The following is a 22,708-nucleotide window of genomic DNA, read 5'->3' as shown; positions in this document are numbered from 1 at the left end:
TACGCCCCCCTTAGTTAAAAAAGAACAAATGCAGCTCTGTACAGTGAACTATTGTTTCAGGGACCTGGTCCCACTCAGCAGGCTTTGGCAGACGCCAGTGAGAGTGATGAGTGTTTACATGCGGCTGTCGTAACGGCCCACAAATAGCCTGAGCTCACTGCCTAAGTAAAAATACAACAATAGGGGGGTGGGGAGGAGCAGAAGGGCGGTTAATGATGGAAGCGATATGGTAAGAGTGTGTTTTAAGTGTGCTAAGTGTATCTGGGTGGAGGGTCTTGCCTTGAGTCCCTGGGGAGAAAATGACGGCACAGTGGTGGCAGAAGAGAGGTGAGAAAACGCTGATGTCAGAGGTCAGCCATGTGGAGGACTGTATCTGCCTGGCAACAATACAAGGACACACAGACCGTCAGCCTTTCTTTAAAACACACACACACACACACACACGCTGCAGGAGGATACGAAGGGCTAAAACTGAACTATGTGGGGCAGTATTCCTCACATTCTCAGCTCTGTTTTAGCTGCCAGGTCTCTACATTAGTAGCTGAACCATCAAACACACACTCACAGTTTCTGTTTAGTCTACTTCTCACAGTCTCAATAACAGCAAGCTCCCTGCCTCAGCTGGTGCTGATACGAAGCTTTGGATGGACACAGCGTATCTATGTGGACTCTTCAAGAGACAAATCCACTTCTATGCTGAACCGGCTCCATGTGTGTCTGACATCTGAGAATAAAACCGTTATCGTGTAATCAAAGTGCAGCAGCCTTGAAGTGAAATTTAGATGAGTGAATGTTTTTTGTGACAAAAGAATAAACACTGGTCAATCATATAAATATTTAATGGAATATGTGGTGCAATAAATACAACAGTTAGATTATAAAAGCATCAGTCACAGGAAAAAAACAGAAGTTACAGTAGTTTTGTGCAAATGCAGTTCAGTTTTGTTCACGTTCTGTGAACGCCCTCAAAACAAAATGTGGAAGTCAGTTTGGCACTTTTGAAGTTTGTCGGGATTTTTTTTGCTTCTCATCACAATAGAGACCAGAAGACGTTATTTTTTCCTTCTTACTCTGGACAGCTTGTAGATTAGGGGAGAAAAAATGAGCCCTTTGCTTTTTCCCAGATCTAATTCTGCCATCATGACATCAAACGGCCCCTAACTTCAATGGTTAGTGTTGACACCAACATCCTTTTTATACACAGTTGTGTGACCAGCGAGGGTGTTGCTACAGACACCATTTCACCCCCATCTTCTTCATTCACGTGTTTTTATAGGGCAAATATGAAATCTCACATATGAGAATAATAAGTACACCTGAGCAAATTCTTCTCGCTGTCTGTGACGACTGATGGGTGAGAAGCATGCAATTCCCTTTTAACCTTGCTCAGACAGAATAGCTCAAACAATTAGTATCAACAGTCCCCTGAGGCCAGAGGAATTTTTGGTCAGTTAAAATCCATTTTCAAGCCGCCCTTATCCAATAAGCACAAAAATACCGTAAAAATATCCACTTCTTCAAGAAGCGCGTACATTCCACATGGTTGGCCCTTTCAAACACTGGAGCCAATCTTCAAAACTAAAGAAATACCAAATCCCTCATGCTGCATTATCACACTGCAGTACAAGGATATCACATTAGCCCCAGTTTATAGAAAACCAATTAACACCAAACTTTGTTTTTGTCCTATAACTTCAGCTACAAAATCGCTAGTCTCCACATACAGGATGAAGACACCACGGTGCTCAGTCTGCCAGAAAGCTCTGAAGCAGTCACACTGAGAGGTGGGTGGAGGGCTCTCAGGGCCCCTAAAGTGCAGCACTGTAAGTAAGGGTTACCCAACTTTAGTCACAAACTCAATCCTTGAGTCTATCACTGAAATCATTGTAAAATTTCAGAAGCTGTTTTAGTTCTCTGTGTAGTACCCAGCCCGTATTCCAACATCTTTTTGGTTAGTTTGCAAGAATTCCTGAATCATCGACAGCCCTCCACTGGCCTTCCCACATGTGACCTTGCTTGCTTTACCCTCTGGCTTAGTAAAAACGCATTTGCTTTAAAGAATGACTCCATGGATTCCTTTCACCAACACTGTTGAAGGACGGATCCTCATCTGACAACCCCCCTCCCCCTGCGACAGGGAGAGGGATGGAGCTCTGAATGCAGCTTTAATCTCTGCTTTTCTTAGTCGCAGCCAAGGCACTGCTGGATCAGAGAAACCTGACGTCTCATAACTGATCAGATTTTCTTTGAGTTTTTTTTATTACAAAAAAATAAAATAATAATAATTGCATCAGCTTTTGCTTTTTGTAGCTTGTGCGAGAAGAGACGTTTTGCTTGCATCTAGCATGTTCAATTCACAGTCTTACAAAAATACGATTTGTCATTTCGAGGTAATTCGAATTCTTAGCAAATGAGGAAAATAAAAGTGATTCTTTTCTCTTTGTTGTACCAGTTTGGTGAAAGGCAATTCTGTCAGAATATACTGTATGTGGTATTATAATCACATGACATCTGAACACATGCAAAATAGTGTAGACACACTTGTACTAATAGTCGTGTGTGTGTGTGTGTGTGTGTGTGTGTAGTTTTAGTGGTAATTCGATTTAATTATAACAAACATCTTACATAACCCTCGACTCTTTAAGGACTACTTTTTGATCGCTTGGTCAATTATGGTTTATTTCCCCTGCTCTCTGACATGTGTAGCAGGTTTCAAGTTGTAGCACATTCAGTCTCCCATACATCAGCCTCACTGTCAATCAAGGTAACTCTCTGCAGTATTACATAACTACAGAAAGACAGCAACTGTTGTTGAGGATAGAAGGCTTTAAAGAGTGCATCTCTCAAAGGCTAACCAGAGGATCCAGCTTAAACAAAAGTTGTCATTTTGTCCACAAAGGATCTACTGTATGTTATACATATTATCCTGCTCCACTTTGAAAAAAAGCACAGTAATCTGTATGTGCATTATGTCCCATTTGGCATTTGCCATTAGAGCTTTTTTCCAAGTGACATCTTTATTTAAAAAAATAAAAAATAAAACATTCTTTTCTCATTAAGACCTTTTATAGTGTCATATGAACCATAAGCACTCAGAGCCAGAATCCATCAGACCACAGAATACAAGCTGTGAGAGACTGAGAATTTAGCACGTCATTATTTGTTTGTGCTGCTTTGTCCTTAAAGAGCTACTGGAGAGTACTGTAAGTAGAATATATAAAAACACAACGTACAATTGCACTTCTTTTACAGAGTAAAAGAGGAGGACTGTAAGAGAGGAGTTAATGGAATGAGAAACGTGAGGTGAGCTCCTCCTCTCCATGTGAACTCCTCTTTAGCTGGCTATCTGGAACATGCCAAGGTAATACATGTTAGAGGCATACTTCACTGGTATTATTATTCATATTAAATGTTGTTATATGCAATACATTATTCTTCTAAACAACAGTGGTGCATCTAGCATAAGATCTTATGGCTTGGACAGGATGATGGGGCCAGCAGTGTAGTGTCAGGTTGAGTTTAGGTTCAGGATTATTTCATCCTGCACAGATATACTTGGTCCACTGGGGGAACAGAACTTGCTAACAATGCTATCACTCCATGTTTGTCTGGCAATTGAAAAGCAAATAATGCATTATTTAAATTTTACTAGCCGTTGACAGCGCTTTCAGGCAGACATGCAAAACATGACATAGCGAGCCCTGTGAATGACAACCCAACATACTCTGATCTAAAAATAACTGCTTGGATAAGACTCATACTGTACAACAGTGAAGAAGTGTCCACATCACTAACAAGAATTTCCCCCCCATCTTCTATGTTATTGCCCTGAATTTGATAATGGACTTAAAATATCTTAGCGGGAACATCCTTCCTCTCATTTCTACTTAGTTTTCTGGGTACAGTACAAAAGGACAATACATCGTACCATAGCATAGCAGCAACGTCCACTCTCAAGGTAAAACATAGAACCACTCAATCTAAACACAGCTAATCCTTCTTGTTGTTACACTGCTGACCCCATAGCGAATGAAAGCCACTGAGACTGTAACTTGTTTCTAAACACTTTTAAATGTTCCACATTTTTACTTTAATCACAAATGTATTTTTAACCATGTTAGAATTCAAACCAAATACAGAGTTGCATAAATGACAACTCAGATTTTCCAGTGAAATTACTGATAAATGTATCAAACGTTGATGCCCCTAAGTTCTAGAATTTGAAAACGTGTTTAGGAACCCAGATACAGGAAGTATGCTAGAACATTAGTGTGACAGAGCAAACAGTAGCATAAGTACTAAATGAAACGGGACATAAAGTCAGGTTCTCTGAAACATCACATCACTGATACAAAGCCTTAAACTTCCCCTAAGGGTTCTAGTAATGTTCCCCCAAACCCAACCAAGCAGTGAATCTAGATTTTCCCTGATTCTTTCACTTTCCCCCCACCCCACCCAAAGGCAGCGACCCAATAACTAAAAAAGCCCATAGGAATGTTGAGTTACAACAAATGAACATTTTGTCCAAAATGATGAAATGAGGGATCCAACATCTAGCTGAACTGTCTGCGTTGACCTGGTGTCGCTCTGTTTACTAGCAGCATAATAATAAACAATACCGTGCTTTAAGGAAAGCTTTCTGGTGAAGCCTCAGCCGCTGTATAACTACAGCACTTTGCTGCAGTCTGCTTTATTACACTTCATTAGATTCATTTTAAGAGTCTTAAAATAAGGTGATGGGATGGCATATAGCTATGTGATTAATGGCATCATTCATCAGTTGTCTGTAGCCAACAGGCCGTCCACAATGTTTACAGCTCTATGGCCAAGCGCTGCCCCTGCTGCAGCGTGGCACGCAGACAAGCTAACAGGTGGACCACGGATTGGGTGACCACACAGGAGGAGCAATTCTTGAGAAACCCCACCAGGGAGCTCACCAGAATCACATGGCTATCCATGCCTTTCCAGAAATAGAGGCCTTAATTTGCCAACTGTGATAAACAGAAACGCAAAAGCTCTACGAGTGTGTGGTTGGAAATTCCCTTTGATTGTGAAAGTCTCAAAGCTTGCAGGCTTAGTTGATCTAATCTGATTGGTTTGGAGATGGAGTCGTGTGTTGCATTATGCTTCATATTTGTCTGTAGTTGCGAATAACTCTCATGTGAATTAACACAAGTGACCACAACACTTTGATAAGTATAATACCTGACTCACCAAGGTGCTTACTGTACCATTATTGGTCGTGCCATGACGTACCCAGCTTTTGATGGGTAATCTGATTATTCAAAAGCTCACGTCTACTCATCCTTTTATGACGCCAAATGAAGAGATAAAAGTCACACAGATAGATAATTAATGAACCTAGCAGCACTAGTTTCTGCAGATGCATGTGGTGTGAAGTATATAAACTCAGTGCCCCCCCTGCCCCTCCCATCGTGGTTCCCTTAGAGTTAAATAACAGATGGAGGCAGTGGATATACACACAGATTCTATCATGGATCAAACAGGTCGGGCTGTCCCTGCAGCTCCAGCTGACGGTTGAATAGCTCAATCTCTTTGTTGGCCTCAGCAATGTACTCTTCGATAAACTTCTCCATGTCTGCAGTAACAGTGATGTTAAAGGAATACAGTACAATCACCACACACAGAAGTAAATACAGCTTCAAGGAGAATGTCAAACTGTACAATTTGGAAAAACAAACATACAAACTTTATAGCGTTTTCCAAAAGCGAGACAGTAACCACACACAGGAAAGGATACTCGGATGGAAGTTGCTTTTTTCTCCAAAAATGTCAACGTACTGATAGCCATTGTAGAAATAGCCCGGTGGTAGTGGATCCAAGTGCCTGATCCTCTAAACAGAAGCATATAATATCAAGTTCAGTCAAGATTATTGGCTGCAAAGGTACACATCAGTTACAGTTATTGACCTTCAAAGAACTTTTACAGTATAAGGAAAATCTGCAAAGAAAAGTTCTGTATCTAACATAGAGGAGTTCATATTTTGCTTTTGGTTTACTGACAGCAAACCTAAAGGTAGCCGGTGGAGCTTTTCTAGTGATCACTGTTTGTCATAAAACAAACTATATGTTCACACATGCCTGACATATGACAAATATGTGGAATGTATTTCAGTTTACACATTTGTGAAGCAAATCTTTGGAATCTACACCAGTGTTTGCGCACCATCCTCAGCCTGGTGCATTGCTAAAGATCTTACATTCGCCAAGCATGAAAACCATGAGCAGGGAAGTGCATAGCGTGCACTGCGTGCATGAAAGTAATTCAATATACAGTAGTTATAATGACAGCAGGTGCTACCTCATAAAACATTGCCCCCAGTCAACAAAACTCCAAAGAGCAGCTTTATTTCAGTTGTGTACATGCAAAATCCCACAACTGGTAAACATGAAACTATATTATATATATATTTATATATGAACAGACTCACATGTATGCTCTTGATTTCTTGTGGTGACAGGGTACCTTTAGTCTTCTTAGGCCTCTTTGTCTGCCTCTGGAAACAGAAACAATAGACTTGTGGTTAGACTGTAGTTTTTTTTTTCTCTCGATCCAGCATGTTAATAATATATTTACGACTTAGATGAACTGCCCTCAAAAACACTGCAGCTTTTCCTGTACCTGCTTGGTGCACAGTCTGAGCCAGTCCTTGAGTACATCTTCAGTGAGGTCAACACCATCAAAGATCAGGAAGCAGGTGTTAGTCTCCTTGGGGCCCAGGGTCAGAAGGCCAGCACTCTGGTCTGGGACAATACTCAGGCTCCTGCTGACTGTGTTGTAGCTCACCTCCATTAGCTGGTCTGAGTCTGGAAGTTCCAGAGATCCAAGCTCACATCCAAGCCACACACAGTTCACACTTAGTGTAACACCTGCCACAGCAGCTTCATATGGTAACAGCATGCTGTTGGTGGGGTGTTAATGTTTTAACATCCATACAGTCCCTCTGTTCCCAAAATGGCTCATAGAACTCATGTGTGAGTACAAAACAAGATAAAACATGTCAAATATGTCCTAACTTAATGTAAAATATGTACCAAATGTACAACAGCTAAATACAATAACTAAATAAAGTAAATCAAGTAAAAATAACTATAAAGTGATGTAAATGATATAGTTCCCTTAAGACAGTGACTGAGATATACAGTTGACACTAAGGAAACATGGGTGTTCGTGTCAGGATCATACAGGCTCCACAGTTGTTCCACAATACTTCATCTCCCCAACTCTCTACAAATATCTGCACACTCTCTGCACATCTCCTCACAGACACCTGCACTCTCTCCTCATGCAACAACTCTACACAGGTCTTAAAATGGAAAAAAAGAGTGAGAAAACATATGTGGAGAAAACCAACGTAGAAACCAGTGAACTATGAGCTGAATTCTAAACACCAGACACCAGAGCAAAAATCGAGCAATATTCCTACCGTCAAGAGCTTCTTGCCTGCCTTGAGGGTAACCTTTCTCTAATAATACCCAAAACTGGGAAATGCAAATGCAGATCAAATATTTACCAAAGAAAGAAATCACATTTGTTTAGTAATTCTTAACAAAAGTTCTCTAAAATTCATCTGGTCTGAAAATTTAATTAGTTAGCAAAAATGCTAATGTATCTTTCAAGAAAAAAGGAAAATGTAATTCCTACCAGAAAATCTGACTTTTCCCCAAATATTGTACACATTTCCTTGAAAGGGGCTTGGCCTTAGAGATGACTTGAATGCTGTGGAAAAAAATACGAGAGCAGTAAATATTGTGAACAATAAACAATCTGCAGGATATAACAATAATAATAATGTAAATTAATTTATGAAAAGCAAAATTGGTAAAAATATGTCACAAATGCATCCTTCAGCAATACACAATATTTCACAGCAGCGGCTGACAATTACTTTGAGGCCTCAGTTGTTTCCATATTTGGAAGGAAAGGCAGCTTATGTAATCATCATCAAACCTTGGCAGGTCATATCTGGAGCTTTCTGTCACATGTAAGAGTCAAAAAAGGGGGGAGGTTCTCTTTCCATCTCACCTTTACAGCGGGTGACAAATAGAGGCCTCTCTAGGGGCCGGTTGAAAGCCATGAACTGCTGGGTGAGGACCAGAGACCCAGAACCAGAAGAGAAACGCCCTTTGCACCTAAAACACAGAACACATGCACATTACACACATGGTGAGAAAGTCCAGAGCAAGCCAAACATTTGTGCTACATTTTGTCTTTGGCTGGAAAGTTGTTTACTCTACCAGCTGCCCACAGGACAGGGGCCCGTGGATGTAAATTGGGGTGAAAGTACAAAAATGAAGGATAAATCTATCCATGTAGAAACTCTCATGGTGAAAGAGATTCTTGTCTTGGTCATAGAGCTCAGGATATGTAAGAAACAGCTCAAACACACACAAGGCACACACAAATAAAGGTTAGAAGATGAGTAAAAGGGACAGATTCTGCCCAGATATCGAGTGTGCTATCTGAGGGGAGGATTAAGCAGAGGTTCACATTAGGCTGACCACTAAGGCATGAAGGCTGAATGGCCTAGATCCAAAGGGAAGGAGACCCCTCTGTGTACGTGGCAACTGCATGGCCAACAGCTTGTTACTGTGCTGCCAGGAAGCAGCTGGTGATAGAACACAAGATGCCCTGAGGGGCTTTACGACAATCAGCAGCCGATACCCTACAACTGCAGCTGAGTGGCAATTAAACCGCAGGGAGGGAGTCGAGGTAGGACCGAGGAACGCAGAGGCATGGATCAACGTCAATATGTTTCGCAGTGGCCAAAAGGTTGAATGTGGACACAGCAGGACACATGGGGGTCATAACCAGTAGAGTGGAATGTAGAATGAGGGTCTTACCATCCAGGGTAGAGAACATAACGTGCTCTCAGCATCTGTGGCTCACTGAAGCTGCTTTCAGACAATATCAGATTCACATCTTCACTCCTAATGTAGACAATAATGTTTACTGTGATTACAAGTCTATAAACAAATATTGCCTAATAAGTTTATAATTACAACAATAGCACATTCACTAAGTGTGGAATGCAATGGAAAATGTTCAAGGCACATTTTTGTGTAAATAAACAGTGCTCTGACCCAACAGACTTAAACACACACTGAAAAAGTGGAATAAATGGAGCCTAGAGTGAATATTTTTGGCAACGATGTAAGCAGGTAAATGACTGTTTGCAGCATTGATCATGATTCTGTGGGCGCCTACCTGGTGACAGCTCCTCTCTCTGCCAGTATGAAGGCTGCAGTGGGGTTGGCAGAGCGTACCAACTGCTGAACATGCTGCATGAGAGGGTGCTTCTGCTCTGCTGTCAGCCCTGTGAACACCACTGTACTCACAATACCTGACATACAGCAAGGCACAAAAAGCAGAATATGAATTGGAAGAGAAAGAAACTGGCTCACTTTACTGAAAATACAACACACGTGTAGACACTGTGGAAACAGGGTATTTTATAATAGGCATTTCTGGTTTCTGGATCTACCCACAAGATGACTGCTTTAGGCTTCTAGGTGACATTCTGATAGCTACAAAATGACTGTTTAACAAAAGAAAGAAAAACTAAAGACATTTGAAGTTATTTTCTGCTTAACTGCCTGTTGGTCCTTTTTTATATTATAATATAATCTAAAATGTTAAAGTGGAGGTGGATGGTAGCTGTAGGATGGGTGACGTTTCACTGTCACCACAGACGTCTGTGTAGCAAAGTTAGACGTATTTTATTGCTATGATAGTAGAAGTGTGACACGTGCAACTTAATGACCTGATTTAGCGTAGAGTGATTTAGAGTGTATTTTATCTCACAAGTCAAAATGGACAACAAAACATCAACGTATTAATATGTTACTCCTTCACTGGGTGATTTTGTTAGAGTGGAATCTCTAATATGTTGTAGTTGAGAAAATGGCTAGATGGTAGAACAGTGCAATAAACAGGATGTAGTTACCTTGGCTGCACTGCTCCAACAACTTAGGAAAAGCAAACCTATAGTGAAAGACAGAAGAACACAAGTTAAATATACTGTACTGGGTGAGTATAGGGTGAGCAATGACTGCTGACCATTGTTCAGATCCCAGCTGATTTTGACTGAAATGTTCACGGTGTCATGGCAACAGACTATGTTTAAAATGATTTACCTGCGTTAAATACATACAACAGCAGTTTTTTAACTTATTTACTTATTAGTCCTCTTTACTTTGACTCACATCTTCCACATTACCGTCATTAACAAAACCTCTATCTATGACTAATGGGAACTTGTCCAAGTTGTGCAGCAATAAACAGGCACAATTCCATGTTATGTCACTTAGCTAGCAATGTGGTTATCCATTGTGGCACATTTTTCATAAGATGACATCATGACTATGAATGGCAACTGACCAATGGCAACTGAACATCTTTCTGTAATCTCATTTAATCTTAACCTAATTTATCCAGAGTTTTAAAATCAATCAGTGTTATACACCACTTTCCGAATAACCATTCTGAGCCAAGTCAGTCTCCAAACACCACAGACCCTCCTCTACAGCTCCCAGGGAGCCTGCAAAATGGAGGATGAGCAATTTGAAAGGCATTTATCTTTCCTGACCTGATGTAATTAACTGTCTACATTCATCACAAAGAATGGATCAAGACTGACTGATGAGCTTCAGTTGGGAGGGTACACTGGTCCCACATGTGGATCTGCAGGATTACAGGGCTATGTTGAGGGGGTGACGGGCAGGTCAGGCCTAAGATGGGCTAACCACACCCAATTAACACCATAGTAGATGTCCACACACCTCCACACAATCTATGGAAACAGAGATGTGGTGCTTGATGAAAATGCCTGATATGGAAAAGTCACTTAACACCTTGCTAACTAAACCTTATTACACATTTTCCACTGCTGATCCAAGTTCACAGTTCATAACAATTAACATTTACAACTAAAGCTTGAATGGCTAAAAAAAATCACCTCATCTAAAGGCTGTGCAGTTTTTAGATTTTTTCTCAACTGCTTAACTGTGGCATTTGTTCAACACCCACTGACTTTGCAATTAAATTTCAGGTAATGAAAGAAAGAAAGCAACAGTGGTTCTCCAAGCATGTTGAAAACGTGACCCTTTAGACTTCATTTGTATGTAAGAATCTCTAAGCAACCCAGCCTGGCTGTGCAATTGAAAAACAGCCTATTAAACAGAGTGGTATGTCATATTGTGTAGAGCAGCTTGGTCAATTTATGACAGTGAGAAGCTCTGTAAGCTACATTTAAAGCCTGTAACAAAAGGAGAGTGAGATTAAATATAGGATTGAGCTCCTCTGTAAAAGGGGCCCAGCACTGAGTTGTAATAGCTAGAAGTGTCATGTGACTGGAAGCTGGAACACTCTAATACTCATCTTCCTTTATTGGAAGAGAACAGAAGGCAAAGCTATTTCCCTCTGGGATCAATAATGTTTTTTGAAACTTGAATTATGATGAAATAATTTTTCACAAACATCATTTCAACACCAAACTCAAAAAACTCAACCTCAATATTCACTCTGTAGAATCACTCCCAAGTGATGTAATTGCTTGATTAAAAGAGGGTGTGGTATAAAGTAACACCTTCCTTATATTTTGCATTGTGTGCACAGTTATTAGCATCTGGACCAGATAAGATTAGATAAACTTTATTATTCCTTGAAGGGAAATTCAGGGATTAATAAAGTTTAGCTATCTTATCATTAATGTTGTGGGCTCATCTATGATGAATGGATGGACCAAGAAGCGGTCTGTAGCATTCAAACAGACCATAATATTTATGCAGGGCAATGCTCCATCATATCACATCCAAGTACTCCACTGACTGGCTAGTCAGCAAAGGCTTCAAGGATGACCAAATGATGACTTGGCCCCCTTGTTTCCCTGTTTTAATTCCAACTAGAAACCTGTTGGCCCTCCTCAGTGTAAGTCAGGGAAAGCAATAAATGTCTCTGACCAGCATCTAGCCATGAATAAAAAAAGAAACTGACAGATAACATGGACAACAGACTCATGCAAGTAATTAAAAACAAAGGAGGCTATTGGAGTATTGTACACTGCCCGTCGAAAAAAACCCCACTACCACCTGGATTTAACTAAGCAAATAGGTAAGAGCCTCCCATTGAATAATTACTGCATGGATTTTTAGCTAGCAACAAGTTATTTCTTTAACAACCGTGTCTGAAGACACATCCTGTGGTCGTGGAAAAGATGTTAATCTGTTTCAGAAGGTTCAAATGATTGACATAATTCAAGCAAAGAAAACATCTAAGGAGATTGATGAAACTACTAAAACCGGGGTTAAGAACTGTCCAATGGAAGATGGTCATGTGGTCTGATGAGTCCAGATTGACCCTATTGCAGAGTGATGGGAGCATCAGGGTAAAAAGAGAGGCGGGTGAAGTGATGCACCCATTATGCCTAGTGTGTACAAGCCTGTGGGGGCAGTGCTATGATCTGGGGTTGCTGCAGTTGGCTACATGAATATACTGAATGACCAGGTTATTGATCAACTTTCTTCCCTAATGACACTGGCATATTCCAAGATGACAATGTCAGGATTCCTTTGGCTCAAATTGTAAAAGAGTGGTTCAGGGAGCATGACACATCACTTTCCCACATGGATTGGCCACCACAGAGTCCAGACGTTAAGGCAGTACAACAAACTTTTTTTTTGGGATCAGCATATTGGGTCCAAACACATTTCTTTAATGTCAGCTTATGATGTACATTCAGAAACACAATTTATTCAGTTGCCTAATCATCATGCACACCTTTTTTTTTTCTTTCTCAAACTGAATTAACTCCCTTCTGGAATAAGGCTCATCTTTCTTAATAAGAAGGATTTGGAATCTACTATAACATTGAATGTGTTCTGCAATAAAAAATTATCCTGAGAAAATGCACTTGCATAATAATTATGCAAATATATTCCACACATGGAAATTCAATCCTCTATTTATGTTACACGGCAAGTCAGACAAAAGAGTATTTGATGTCAATGGATACATCTCTAAGTAATTATACACTGATGACCGTTTAGCTTATTCAGACTTTTTCCTTTACCAGCACCAGAATTTTGTATCAGTCCAATGGAGACAGAAATTTCACCTGTGTTCCATGCAGGAGGCAAGGGGGTCTACGCAGGCAGTGACAGCACCAATAGTGAAACATGCTTGGACGACTGGGTTGGGATGGAAAAGCACAGCTTGGACCACATCCAGAACATCTGTGTATCTGTACAGATAGGATTATTTATGTTAAAGTCAACACATACGAAACAAGACTTTGGTATTCAGCTGCTGTTTTACTTATTAGAATGAAATCATCAGTATTACATTTTTTCAAATTGTTGTATTTTTGGAATGAAAAGCTTTATTTGTACATAGTACTTAATCCAATACAGAAGTTGCTCTACTGGGTGAGTTCTGACTTCTTAGTTCCCAGCTGTATCAAATTGATCAGCATGTTTTCTTACCCAGGTGTAAGCACCAACAGACTTCTTGGACTTCTTTGGCTCTCCAGGAAGCTGGCCAAATATTGCTGGAGATGAGACGCTGAGAAGCTGCCCGAGCTATCAGGCTCGTAAACCATCCATCTATGGGTACGATAAAAAAGAAATCTGTAGTATTTATGTTTGTATTGTAAGTCTTAACAATCTTTGTATCGTAAGTCTTTATTATAATAAAACAACAAAATAAGATAATTAAAATACCAAAAAATATAGCAAGGAGCAAGGGAAAGTAATCTTGGATGAATTCTCTTTTACCTTTCACGTTCCTTGTTCAGATGGACCAGGAAGTTAGTGAGTCTCTTCTTATGACTCCCTGGCAGTCCAGTAATAATGGTAATGACAACCTTTTCACACATTAAAAAGCCAACATCAGCTTTACCACAGTTAAGTTAAAGTTTATACAAGAAGGAACAGAGGACAATTCAATCTTAGTAGGAAACAGTAAAATGTTTAATTTATCAACAAAACCTTGCGACACATTGCTCACCTTGTCTCCTTGGTCATTGCCAGGATTCCTAAGCTCTGCAGAGGGGAAGAGCACCCCCAGGTGGTCATACATAATAGGCTCCTGACCAATACTGCTCAAGGCAAAGTGTTGAAGAAACCTGCAGTAGACCAAACCTCGTTGCAAATACTTAAAACAGCTGAGAGACTTTCACCGTGTGACAGATGTGGGGAAACCAAAAAGCTGACAAAAGGTGCTAACGTAACTTGCATTTGATAGTTGCAAAAAAGAAAATGTGCACTGTTTATTTTGGGCCAGTTAATGAAGCTACATTAACTCACACAGTAGCTCACAGCAAGTGTAGATGATCAGCACTAATGAAAAGACAGTGAATTGAGTAAGGGTAGTGTATACTTACATGTCCTGTTCTGGTAGGTGGGAGTATGAAGTCTTCAGGCTGCCTCTGCGTTTGGCCATGGGTGGTTCCTGACTGTCATGAAGTTTCTGTAGTCTGCTCTGCCTGGCAGAGATAAAATATATATTAATTTTTGGAATGGATTCATGGACAAAGTTCGTACTCATTACTGAAGCAAGTAAAGAAAATGTTGTGTTCCTACATATTTTTCTGGCTCAAGGTCAGTTGCTCTTGGTCCAACAATTGTAGAGTTAATCCAGAGTCAGAGTTCTGCCACTCTGACAAAACCTGAAACCATTTTAGAAAGGGTCACACAACTGTATCTGTTTTTAATTATGTTAAAATAACTGTAATTTCAACACTATGTAAATTTAACTCTATCAATAGTGATACCAGATTAATAACTAACTGTCACTGCGTATTGAATAAGAAATTATTCAATTAAAGATTACATTTAGCTATACATACACATATACATTTAATGCTGAATCAGATATACTCAGATTGCTATGTATCTTAAAGGTCTTACCTTAGAATAAAATGCCCTGTGACTCTTAGACCTGGGCTGAAGAGCAAAGACCAGACACTGGTCTGAGCTGTGGAGAGGGAATGGGAGATGTGGAAGAAGGCTGGTCTCATACTCCACAAAAAGACATGCCACAGCACTGGAGTCCTGGTAATCAGAGAACACATACTAAATGACACACACATTGATACAAGGAATAGAAGTTAACAGCAAATCGTTTTTTACATTACAAGCAGGGATGGAAGTAACAAATTACATTTACTCTTGTTATTATAATAAGGTAGTTTTTTTTTAATTTGCTTTTATTTTACTTATACTTAAGTATCTTATTTACTAGTTTACTTTATTTTTAATTATTTTACTTTACTACAATTTAAATTTGTTTTAAATTTTAAATCCTCTGTGAATGTGCTATGAAATGAGGTGATTTTCCTGCTCAACACTGAAATAGTTTCTTCAAGTCATTTGAATAAGATGCATACCAGATCATAGAACTTGATGGTGTTGATGTGATCCTTGGACAGAGTAATGCTTCCATATTGGGAATGAGTAAACAGGAGTCCCTCAGAGAAAAAAACGATTTTCCCTAAAATTTTATTTTGAATAAAGAATAAGAAATTATACACAATCACAAGCCTTTATCACAAAATGTAGAAAAGACTGCAAAAAGACTCCCGACTTCTGCAGCATGAGTGTCTGACTACCTTCTTCAGGTGTGGAAAGCTGGCTGCTGGAGAACACATATGCAGCATCTGCTACAGTCAGAGAGGTTCCCAGACAAGTGTCTTCCTCTTTCTGTTTGAGACACACATTATAGGTGATTAGGTTACATGCACATACATATTGTTTATACAGTAGGCCAGCAAACATGTTATGCATTGGGTATATGAGCTTTTTGAAGATACCTTAGTGAGATGTTGGGCTTGCTCAGAGTGTTTTACATCCGATTCCATCTAAAATTAATAAACAAACAACATTTAAAAAACATACAGTTTATTTCTAGTCCAGTCTTCAAAAAACTGTTTCTGATTTTGACAGTAACATAAAATATATTTTTAGCTGCACACATACCTGCCAGCAAGCATATCGAGGCACAGTTGTAGTCAGGATGGTGTAGCAGCTGTCTGAAGACACAGTGCCATCTGCAGGAGAAGAAACATGCTAGTTTGAAACTGAGCATAAACAATAAAGCCAAAGAATGACAAACATGGAAAATGAAACACAAATATGATCCCCAGGGCAGGCTATTTTTAGTCTCTGTTGTTCCAAAAGATTTCTGTCCTGTGTTGACAGTGACCTGTGCCTGTGTCCTGCTGATTACAGTATATAAATCTAATTTCTTTTGTGGAATCAATCAGCAACCCATTCTAAAGATACGTAATGTGATTGTTTTTGTACCTTTCTGTTGAATGTTGATGCTAGACTCCAAAAAGGATTCAGAGAAGACCACAGAGCCCAGGTTCTCCCCTTCCCACTGCAGGTCTGGGATATCATGGACAGTCATGGAGGCCTTGAAAAAAATGCAGTACAATTACTGAAGATAAAAATAGATGCTTTTCAGTGGAAACTGTACACTCCACTTATTTCTTTTGACAAGAAAAAAATAAGCTTGTTATCTAACTTACTGTTTTTACTACATAACGACTTTCTTCATCTGTCAGAGGAATGATCCTGAAATAGAAACATTTTTTAATATAAAATGTTTGTTTTTTTTAATAAAGCTCAGTTTATTATGTGTTTGTCTAAAAAATGAAAATGTTAAGGAACAGTGTCAAAAAATACAAATGCTTGCAAATGACCAATAAAGACTCATTACTGTAACACCCACCTTCCTTGCTTATTCACTGCTTGAATGCTGAAGTCACATTTGGACCTGAGGAAAGATATCACAGAATCAAACTGACTGAAACAATATATGTTGGCTGTGTCTCATTCAGTGGATGACTGTGGAGAAAAGAAACTGTACCTGAGAGAACTGCGGTACTGACTTAAATTCACTGAGTCCAACGCTACTAGAAAGGTGTTCTCTGCTACATCTTTAGCCTATAATAATGAATACATCATTATGAGCAACTATGCAGGACTGGTTTTAAAACATTGTTATGTAGATGATCTTTTTTCTTACTTTGGTAGCATTGGAAGTACATGAGTAGCATTTGATTCCTGAAAGGACTGCTTGAACAGCAGCAGAATAAATCTGTGACAAGACCCTGGAAAACAGATGACTTTTATTTAAACAGTTCAATAGCTTAGAGGGAAAAATATGAATAACAAGATCCAAAATTAAATCACTTACAAGACTTCTGTCTTCTGCTCTGTGCTTTTATTTCCTGTAAATCAAGTATAAAACAATTACCCACTTAACCCCAAACCAGCTCAGCCCTTTAAGATCCCTGCATTTAAATTCCATGCAAACTAACATTTTAACAAGCATTTCTGACAGAAGGTTAGTTGTAACTGTATTGACTTCTGAATTAATAACCTATACTAAGGAGCAGGGCTATCCCTAAAATTGATTTTAAAAAATTAATAAATAATTTCAGCATTTTACAAATACAGGCAATCAATATCAAATAGGCAAAGTCACATAAATCCTCACCAAGGTATGGAGTGTGGGTGGTGCCAAAGAAGTATGTCCGAGAGCAGGCTAGAGGTCCTTTTGGAGCCACACACTGCAGAATCTAACAAAGGAAAAAAAAGGTTTCTTTAAAGCTAACAATTACTTTCCACTTCATATTTGACACAGACAAAAGTGGTGCAAAATGAGTCATAACACCACAAGCAAACCGGTTTTCTGGAAAAAGAAATGTTTAAGATGATTTGATAAAACACTGCACAAAGTCACACAGCACCAAATTGATTCAACAGGTGGTGCTGCAGGACAGTTTTCCACTATAATATGAACATTGTGATTTAGATTATTGCACATGATGGTAGAATGCCATGTCATTTGAAATGCTGAATACTTTTCACAGTGGCATGCATTGTACTCTTCTAACCACTCAAGTAGGTATCCCACCATTAATAGGGATCCTATAGTACTGCATACATTTTAAACATTATACTGTTTTTCAGTGTTTGTTCAGACTTGTTCTCAGCACCACAGTGTCCAAGTACAGTTATCCTTCATTCGGCTGCTGTTTCTCACCATGTGTCTGGCCGCAGAGCCATGAGGCCCTGTGTTGCGGACCTGATGACTCTCTGAGGCAAAGTTGAATGAATAACTCTCCAGATCCTCCAAAGAGGAATGCTTTCCAAACAACACAAAGGGCTGCTGACTTTTACTGAAAGGAAAGAACATTTGAATTAGAAATAGAATTTATATTTTAGTGTATATATAGTTTTTTGTTTATATAGTTTTTTGTTCTACAAACTGCAAAACTTCAAAATATGAAAAATACCTTTTATCTGTGATGTTGCTTGAGATTAGTCCATGAGAGTAATAAGTCCGGAAAGCCTGTGTATTGGTGAAAATACACATTACATGGACACAAATACACATTGCTGACTACTAAGACCAGATACTAAACAATGGCATTTAAACACTACTCTTTGAATTCACTGCAACATTGTAAAGAAAAGCTTTTCTAAAACTATTAATTTTGAATAATATTTGACTAACAGTGTCAATTATAATAACTACTTAGTGTATCATAAGGCAATTATTAGGAGTGTAGCAGACACCAAGACCAAAACCATGGAGGTGTGTGCGACATGTGTCCTACTACACCACCACTGTGTTGCAGAAATTCAACCTCTCTTGGAGTCTCCCAGATATTAACATCATCATAACATCTATATGTTTAAAACAATATATACTGGTTGTAACAGGACCTATCAGTTACCTTTGTGTGTAGGTGTATGTTTTGCATTATGAAAATAACATGTCTGGCGCTCAGGGTGTGGGCTATCTCTATTTCAAAACCCCAAATCAAACCAAAAACTGACATATAAACCAAATCAAGCCTAAAAAATAGACGTGCGAACCTGACCACGGATTTGGAGAATTGTTACATCCGTAATAATTATGATTAATATTAGTAAAGATTGTCTAGAAATAGTTCTGGTATTGAAAGACTGCGTTTCTATAAACTAACCTCGCCTGCCTGCGCTTCAGACAGCTCCAAGATGGACAAGTGGCTTTCTAGGTCCATGCTGGAGAAAAAGCCACTCCACTGCTTCTCAAAGTTGACCAAGTCCTAAAATAAACAACACCCACATTATACAGTACATTTACATTTTAGTTATTTAGCAGACGCTTTTATCCAAAGCGACTTACAAGTCATTACGAGGTACAAAGGTAGGCAGGGTGAGCGTGAGGAGGTCTTGCCTAAGGAGCCCTACTGGTGTTAGGCCACAGCTGGGATTCGAACCCCAGTCTCCCACATGGGAGGCGGTGATGTCACCACTACACTAACCAGCCGCCCCAGTAGTACATATGATATTGATTGGTCATGATCACACTCACCTAACAAATATAATGCTAATGATGTGAAAGTGCATGAAGTCAAACATTCTTGGGAGGTGTTTCTAGCCCATCTCTGGGTGCTGTATGTGTGTTTGTGAGGTACAGATACAACTGTTTGTTTTTCTGCATTTTAAATTAGTTTGAAATATATTTTGTTGCAAATTTCTCTCAAGATATAAAAAAAAAAACATCAACTAATAGAGTCCAAATTATTATTTGTAAATGTGTGTGCTTAACTTTTGCAATAGAATTATCAAAACATGATCAACTATATGTTTCAAACAAGCAACTCTTTAACCGTCTAAATATTGTAAGCAGGGTGTTATGTTATGTGCATTAATGTGTTGGAGCCTATAGCTTTTAAAAATAATAGTGATAAAAACAATTATTTTGCTTAATTAAAGTGAATTCAAAGAAATTACCAATCCTCCTAATAAAATCAGCGGCTCTATGAACATGAACATGTTAATGCCACAGAATCCTATGGAAGTCAATGGTACCTCTGCAAGGAGACTGTCCAGGGACACTGGATCGAGTCTGTTGTACACCTGCCAAAGCTTCTCACTTATATCCATAAGCTGGAAAAACAGAGCTGAAGTAAGAAACACAGACCCACAAGTCCAATAAAGTGCTACAAATACTCTAATACAAAATATGTGTACCACCTCAGAGCCTAATAAATATCACTTTTATAAGCCTGAATGTACCTTGTATTTAATGGTAAAAAAGCTTCCTCCACCGATGCCTTCCAGGGCAAATGCTTGAATTAGGGGCCACTTTTCCACCATAAACATATCAAACTTCTGGATATGTCCTAAAAACAGTAGAGCAAGTATAATTTCCTGTACTGTATGCATAATTACACAATAAGTACATGTTGTCAAATGTGTAAAACTACACTGTATTCAGTTTATATGATGTAATGCAATGCAGTTCACATGTGAACACAAAACAATATTTTAAAGACACGTATTCTGAAAAATGTGATGATATATACCCTGGGAGCTGTAAGGCACTCCAATCCGATAGCAGTCCTGCACCATTGTGACAAAACTAGAGATTTTGAATTCCTCTGCTGCTTCCTCATCTTCATACTGTGTGGAGGTTGGGAAATTACAGTGTAGACAACAAAGTAAATAGATTAATCTCAAGAACAACAAGTCAACACTACAACAACACTATTACAGACACTGCTCAAGGAGTATCATTTGAATTTCCCACCAATGAAACCGATCTGCTGATTGGTACATTGATATAGGAGTGTCAGAAGACCTAAGTTGACTTAAAAATGGTTAATGCCAAGAGTTCAAACTACAGTTTAGTATAGCATACAACCATTGTAGTTAACATGAATGAAAGGCTTGTTGGGAAAGAAAGGTTTTTTTAACCTCTGTCTCTGTCATGCAGTAGAGATGCAGGTTTCTCCAGTGAGACACATAGGGCAACAAGTAGTTGTAGTTCAAGGGGTTGCAGTAGAGATGGACACACTCTGCTTTAATCAGCAGGATCACATCTGGCAAGAGGATAATTCATATTACAGATTAGATAAAAATGAAAGCAAACATTACAAGATCATTTTAAATACACCTAAAACACATGAAAAACTCACCATCCATCATTTCTTCAGGAAACTCCTCAAGGACATGGTCCATATTAAAATGATTTCTTCCATATAGTCCATAAAACAGATATTTTGCCAGTTCAGTGCACCCTTCATTATATCTACTGTCAATACCTAAAATACACAAAAAATGAGATGAGAATTTGTTGATTTCCTAAGGCCACATCAGTTGGCAGTTTTTGAAAGATAAAAAAACAGTTTGCAACTTAACATACCAAGAGAGCACAGGATGCCATCAGGAGTGGCAACATCGCAGAGCAGAGACTGAACTTGACGCAGACGGCAGCAACTGAAAGTTATAACAATTAAAACCGAGACATGGCAGTTATTGAGTGATATTATTGAGCTACAAGGATCATTCCTGACTTTAGATTTGATTTTGGATTCTTCAACACGAGTTCCAAATTAATTATTGTTACTGAAAATTTCAAGCACGTCTCATCATTTGACAACAAACCATTTTCATGTCACCTTATCTATTCCATCTGTCCAACTACTAAATTGAACCTGGTGCTAATGTTATGGATTTTTAGCTCATCATTCAAACTTAGTAACTTGCACTTAGAAAAAGCATAGAAGATCATGCCAAACCTCACTCGGAATGAGCCATCTTATTAATGTAAGATTTAAGCCACTAATTTGTCATAATACTGTAAATATATGACACCGCTTTGGCAGATGAGATTATCAAATGACAGATCGAGTGAGTCATGTTATTTAGGCTGTATTCACAATAACCTCTGCTTGGATTTTAGTTCATTTTGGTTTCTATTTGAGATCTGAACACTTTGCATTGACGTTAGCATTAGGTTTTGGTCATGAAAATGACAAGGCTGGGATTCAGAGGATTTCTAGGGGTGTCTAGGGCACAGCTGAGTAAATATATGTTAGCTTAAGGAGCCAGAATTAGTTATCACTGGCGATGTGACTGACTGGACAAACTACGAGGGTTAACCTGGCTAAGTTAGTGGCTAATGTTGGTGTTAGCAGCACCGTTGCCGTTAATTACCGTTAATTTCGTTGTTGTTGTTGTAACGTCGACTAATAACGGACACAGCTGTTGAAGCTAATGTTAGCAAGGCTAGCTGGATATCTGTGAACACAATTCAGCATTAACACCAACGTTACCTGACAGCAGGGTTGATTCCCGAGAATTTCCCGTTAACTTTCCTTATACCGGCCATTGTATTAGTTGACACAATTCCCTTTATTTACCGAACAACCCTATATTTCTGTTTCGGGCCGAGCAGCTACACAGGCTCCTCCATCTCCCTGGAGAATGTCCACAAGCTAGCATAGCAACGGAGCGAACCATCTCATAAATAGGTCACACAGCAGATTCAAACGATACTTCGGGGCAATATTAACAAAATGAACCACAAATTATTATTGTTCACTATACTGACTGTGTAGCTATAACACCACAATTCGCGTTAGCCACATAAAGGCACAATGAGAAATACACATATTGGAATTCGCCAGCCGACGTCCCCCACTTGACGCTTTAGTACGGTCTGGCAGGCAGCGGTGGTGCCATCCCGCAGACTCCCAGTCGATGTGCGTGTTGTTGTCGATGTGCGTGTTGTTGTCGATGTGCGGGAACCCCGGTTTCCACTGAAGCCTCGTGTGTCTGCATGTCACAATAACCTCGTAGTTTTACAGCATGTTGTTGGAGCAATTATTTACCGTTTAAA

General features: G+C 39.2%; 1 protein-coding gene across 2 annotated transcripts; it reads right to left on the bottom strand.

Annotated features, from left to right (window-relative positions):
* Positions 1 to 824: 824 nt before the first annotated feature.
* On the bottom strand, positions 825 to 22,316 carry c22h20orf194 (chromosome 22 C20orf194 homolog). Of its 2 annotated transcripts, XM_026339320.1 has the most exons (38): positions 22,143 to 22,316; positions 21,230 to 21,303; positions 21,003 to 21,128; positions 20,782 to 20,906; positions 20,391 to 20,487; positions 20,101 to 20,207; positions 19,894 to 19,971; positions 19,023 to 19,124; positions 18,327 to 18,382; positions 18,074 to 18,209; positions 17,525 to 17,606; positions 17,222 to 17,255; positions 17,051 to 17,135; positions 16,892 to 16,968; positions 16,754 to 16,798; positions 16,551 to 16,596; positions 16,324 to 16,435; positions 15,997 to 16,067; positions 15,831 to 15,878; positions 15,630 to 15,720; positions 15,408 to 15,511; positions 14,929 to 15,072; positions 14,602 to 14,687; positions 14,403 to 14,504; positions 14,027 to 14,144; positions 13,795 to 13,883; positions 13,504 to 13,623; positions 13,137 to 13,262; positions 9,969 to 10,006; positions 9,230 to 9,365; positions 8,866 to 8,952; positions 8,048 to 8,154; positions 7,667 to 7,741; positions 6,644 to 6,828; positions 6,453 to 6,518; positions 5,762 to 5,855; positions 5,485 to 5,599; positions 825 to 3,346 (listed from the first exon to the last, which is right to left on the bottom strand). In XM_026339320.1, exons 1-37 carry the CDS (start codon positions 22,196 to 22,198, stop codon positions 5,493 to 5,495), a joined length of 3,432 nt encoding a protein of 1,143 aa, XP_026195105.1. In that variant the 5' UTR covers positions 22,199 to 22,316; the 3' UTR covers positions 825 to 3,346; positions 5,485 to 5,492. The 2 variants fall into 2 exon arrangements, with proteins under 2 accessions (XP_026195105.1, XP_026195104.1); XM_026339319.1 differs by having other exon boundaries at positions 825 to 5,599.
* Between the last annotated feature and the right edge of the window lie 392 nt (positions 22,317 to 22,708).

Source organism: Anabas testudineus, chromosome 22 (assembly GCF_900324465.2).
Source record: "Anabas testudineus chromosome 22, fAnaTes1.2, whole genome shotgun sequence".
In the NCBI taxonomy this organism is placed as follows: domain Eukaryota; kingdom Metazoa; phylum Chordata; class Actinopteri; order Anabantiformes; family Anabantidae; genus Anabas; species Anabas testudineus.
The sequence above is the reverse complement of the archived record's forward strand: the minus strand, read 5'-3'. Positions and strand labels throughout refer to the sequence as shown.

Coding starts and splice junctions, on each gene's coding strand:
- c22h20orf194 (XM_026339319.1), bottom strand. CDS start 22,198: ATGGCCGGTATAAGGAAAGTTAACGGGAAATTCTCGGGAATCAACCCT. Junction 16,068..16,323: donor CATCAACATTCAACAGAAAG/GTACAAAAACAA, acceptor CTTCTCCTGCAG/ATGGCACTGTGTCTTCAGAC. Junction 15,512..15,629: donor GCTTTCCACACCTGAAGAAG/GTAGTCAGACAC, acceptor ATAAAATTTTAG/GGAAAATCGTTTTTTTCTCT.